General features: G+C 37.5%; 1 protein-coding gene across 1 annotated transcript in view; it reads right to left on the reverse strand.

Moving 5' to 3' along the window:
* Nucleotides 1-224: 224 nt before the first annotated feature.
* Nucleotides 225-4,547, reverse strand: part of uncx4.1 (Unc4.1 homeobox (C. elegans)) — a 4,455-nt gene continuing 132 nt past the window's right edge. The window contains exons 1-3 of the mRNA XM_027142838.2: nucleotides 4,242-4,547; nucleotides 3,450-3,625; nucleotides 225-1,177 (exon numbers count right to left, since the gene is read on the reverse strand). The exon at nucleotides 4,242-4,547 is cut by the window's right edge and continues 132 nt beyond it. Of these exons, the coding sequence (XP_026998639.1) occupies nucleotides 434-1,177; nucleotides 3,450-3,625; nucleotides 4,242-4,491 (1,170 nt within the window). The 5' untranslated portion in view covers nucleotides 4,492-4,547 and the 3' untranslated portion in view covers nucleotides 225-433. The remainder of the gene's footprint in view (nucleotides 1,178-3,449; nucleotides 3,626-4,241) is intronic.

Consider the following 4,547-nt stretch of genomic DNA (forward strand, 5'->3'; position numbering starts at 1 on the left):
GGTGTTGTGGTGGAAGAAAACATAAAACCTTTGGGTAGCTTTAAAAATGTGCGAGGATAAATAAATAATTGTGTAATTACTCATTGTAATGTTTTAACTGTTTTCTACATCACTGCATGAGTTTGTGTTCAAAAACAAAAAAAATCTTTTTATTTTTCAGAATTCGTTTTTATTATTTATGAAAAATGTTACATATATAAATATATTTGATAATTTATCGTTTCTGAGGATTCCTGTTGTTCTGGAAAGGCGTCATCTTTTACTCTAATGATAATAACAAATAAAACCACATAATAATCAGAATTCTAATAATAATCCATCCATCTGAATGAATGAAGGAAATCCGTGTTGAGGATTCTTTTATTTAGAAAAGGGTTCAGAGTGAATAAAAATGTTAAAGATTCAGATGCTCTTTTGTCGGAAGAGAATCTTCTTACGCTTTCACTTCCTCACTTCTTTCCGCGTCCGACTTTTCTTCCTGCTCGCAGTGTGTGGTGTGTGTGTGTGTGTGATGGGCTCCAGGTGAAAGCTGCTCATTTTTTGGTCGTTTAGCCTCGGTGCAGAGTGTGTTTGCAGTCAGCGTGTGTGAGGAGTCAGTGTTTTTCTGGGGAACAATAAAACCCAAAGGCTGCGTGATGGGATACAACAGGAAGTGACCTTTACCGACGACAGGTGATTGAGAAAAATCGGACGAAAATGACGCCAGCTTCCGTTTCGGACTGGAGTCAGCGAGCAAGCTCTCCACGCTGAAAGGGTTGAGCTTCTGTAAGGATGAAGGACGTGTGAAGTCAGCGCTGGGACACAGGGCCATGTTCCGGTTGTGCATGTCGGGGTCGGCGTCGGCGTCGTGGTCGTGGTCGGGTTGACGTGCATGTGTGCTGGACGTGGGGATGCTGCATTGTGCAGATTCGTTGTCTGTGCTCTGAGACATGTCACTGTCTGAGCCAGGAGTGTGCAGCAACTCAGAGGACAAGAACTTGTTCTGGGATTTGAGAAGTTTTCGCTCTTGTTTACGCTTCTTCTTCTCGAGCCGCTGTAGCTCACGCCGTGCGATCTCTTCTGGGTCCATGGGCTCTCCGCTGCAAGTGGTTGGGTGGGAGTTGTGTGCTGGTCTACCGGGACCTTTCTTCGTGTTCTCCTTCTTTCTCCACTTGGCTCTTCGGTTCTGAAACCAGACCTACAGCCAACAACAAGAGCAAGAATGTCATGAGGCCTTTAATACACTGTGTGAACAAAACAGTACTGATCCTTAGCATTAGCATTAATATTATATATTATCATTAAGATATTATATTAAGGTAATTACAGTCATATAAACTTTTAATTACATAAAAAAGGATAGAATATAAGGGAACCAGCCCAAGGTACACGTGATGATAACGTTCATTCACACAGCCTGATAAGTGAATGAAAACGCAGTGCATTAATTTCAGGGTTCTTTATTGTCAAAGTCACCATATGTGCAGACATACAGAGGAAGTGAGATACCGTTTCCCTTCTCTCTCATCAACTGTTTACATTGTCAATGCAATATAGAGAGTTTGTGTAATAATATCAGCAGTTAGTGCAATATAAAGACAGATTGTATGGGAGGTAACAGCAGTGTAGTTGTAATAGATAGACATAAATAAACTGAGTGAATATATCTCATAAATCGGAGTGAATAAACGTCTGAGTAAATGTGAGTGATTTTAAGGTGCAAATATTCATCCAAATATATCTAAACATTCTGAGTTCTGAGTATGAAGGAAAAGAAACACACAGCACCAGAACCTTCACTGGCTCCTGCCTACACCTTAAAGGTGTCCTAAAGGTGCTCTCTGTTCATATTTCCTCATAAAAGGTACAAAAGATAAAGGTGCCACCTAAAGGTACACTTTAGTTCCCTTTTTTCCAGGTGTGTATAATAACACATTTAAGAGCCACTACATTTGTAACATGAACTGATTTAGTTTTCTCACATTCTGGTGAAGTGCACTTTTAGAATTAAAGGACTCTTTCTTGGAGGTGAAACCATTAAGGGAACACTTTCAATTCATTTAAATTCCTGATATATCAGGTAATAACTGTGGAAAAGTTGTACACTTCATAGAACAGTACAGCAGTGTTTATAATATAATAGCATTTAATAGTGAAAAAAAAATTACTCAGATTCTGGAGAACTGGATATAAAATACAGCCTTTTATATTAAAACTCTGTCCAAAAAAAGCAACTAAAGTACTATATATATATATATATATATATATATATATATATATATATATATATATATATATATATATATATATATATATATATATAATGTGCACAAAGTGAACCTTTACTCTGAAAGCTAGCCTGCACTATGGACATGTAGGTGCATTCTCTCGGTTATGGGGGGAAGAAAGGTGCTGTTTTTCTTCTCAGCAGATACCAGTAATAATCTAAACACAAACACATGAGCTCTTCTTTATTTCTCATTCAGTGTAATGGGGAGAGAGAGAGAGAGAGAGAGAGAGAGAGAGAGAGAGAGAGAGAGAGAGAGAGAGAGAGAGAGAGAGAGAGAGCATGCAAAGAAACTCAGGCCTGGATGTGATGGTCAGAAAGCACTCCATCAGTGGTTTTCATAACAGAAACATTAACACTTGGGACATGATAAGAAAGTCTGTAGACTATAAAGTGCACTAATTGTCTGAAATTAATTATCTGGAACTAAATTTAAGGTTCCATAAGGTGACCATCATGTTCACAGGAACAGGGATCAGTTCACTAATCTCCTTAAACCACCAACACATTGAATACACAACACCTTTATTATCACAGGCATGATGCATTTAAACCTCTAAACCTGGAAATGTCAATATTCCACTTCTCTACCTGAGAAAATGTAATAATGGCAAATATCACGAATCACAATGAACCTGAGAGAAAGAACATTTTTCTTTCCCACAATCATAATAATATGTCAAATATTTGGCTTTGTTTGCAGTTTTATTTTTTTAAAAAAAACAAACTATTAAATAATAATACTAAATAAAGTCAACTTGCGTTGCGCAAACAGTAAGTTGATGTGTTCTTCTCCCTGATCGTTTCTAATCACAAACCAGCTCTTTATTTTTCTCCCAAAAAAGATGTTTTTGTGCACGTGAGCATGTTTATCCCTGTAGCGCGCGCAGAGAGTTAAAGAAGCAAAGCTTAGTTTTAAAGCCGGAATGAATCCGTGCAGGTTTCAAAGCAGATGCGCGTGCGACCAGAAGGAGTATAAAATTGTGTGAACTAGAGGGTGAGGCAAAAGTTGTTAATAATCAGATGTAGGCCAAATGTAAAGAGAAACAGACTCGGTGCCGTGCGTAAAGCGCCTCGCGCGTGGATCAGTGGATCAATGGATCAATGGATCAGTGCACTGATCAGGAATAAACATTCTGAGCATTTATTCAGATGGTAAATAATCATTAACACTTTTGTTTACCTGCACACGTGACTCCACCAGGTCGAGGCGCAGCGCGAGCGCCTCGCGCATGAACACGTCGGGATAATGGCTCTCGTTAAACGCTTTCTCGAGCTCTTCAAGCTGCCAGCCGGTGAAGTTTGTCCGCGTTCGTCTCCGTTTACAGCCGGGACTTTCTTTATCCAGATCTGCAGAGTCTGAACACATCACACACAGTGAACAAGCTGTTCCAGATAAAGTGTGTTTATTATTAATCCTAATGAAATGACACTGAAATCCCTCTGAGATAAAAGTAAATGTCGGGAATTGACATTATTTTATAGACAGTTTCTTTAAAAAATGCTTTATTTATTTTATTGATTCACTTTCAGCAAAGTCTTTTTAATAATTTTAATAATAATATAATATAATATAATATAATATAATATAATATAATATAATATAATATAATATAATAAAAAATAATATAATATAATATAATATAATATAATAATGTTTTTAAAATCATTTTTCATAAATACACTATTAGCTCTGTGTTATTTCCATCTTTCCATCTGCTTTAATATATTTACAATAAAAATCATAACTGCTACAACATTAAGATGAATGATTTTATATAACGAGATCATTTATTTATATATTAATATAATATTTATATATATAATGAGCTTAATTATGAATTTATACTTTGAATTTTTTAAAATAAGACAGAGGTCTGAAAGATAAACTGCTCAAAATACTGAACCGATTAAATAATAATAATAATAATAATAATAATAATAATAATAATAATAATAATAAGTTTTGACCCACCGGTGAGTTTGTAAGCTTGATTGTCCGCGTTAACGGCACAACCGGGCGCGAGCAGACTGCTCGAGCTGACTACGGAGGCCGAGCAGGAGCCGTTTAATAATCCGTCTATGGAAAAGGGAGCAACAGTCTGCATCTGGTGTCCGGCGATGTCGTAGACATGGCGGTGATGGTGGCTGAGGTGGTACGGAAAACCGACACCGGCCATCCCATACTGTGCGCGCGGGTGCTCGAGCATCCTACTGTCCATCATCTCATCTCCTGAACAGAGCGAGAGGGAGGGAGAGATCAGGAGAGTGTGTGAGAGAA

Source organism: Tachysurus fulvidraco, chromosome 18 (genome assembly GCF_022655615.1).
Source record: "Tachysurus fulvidraco isolate hzauxx_2018 chromosome 18, HZAU_PFXX_2.0, whole genome shotgun sequence".
In the NCBI taxonomy this organism is placed as follows: domain Eukaryota; kingdom Metazoa; phylum Chordata; class Actinopteri; order Siluriformes; family Bagridae; genus Tachysurus; species Tachysurus fulvidraco.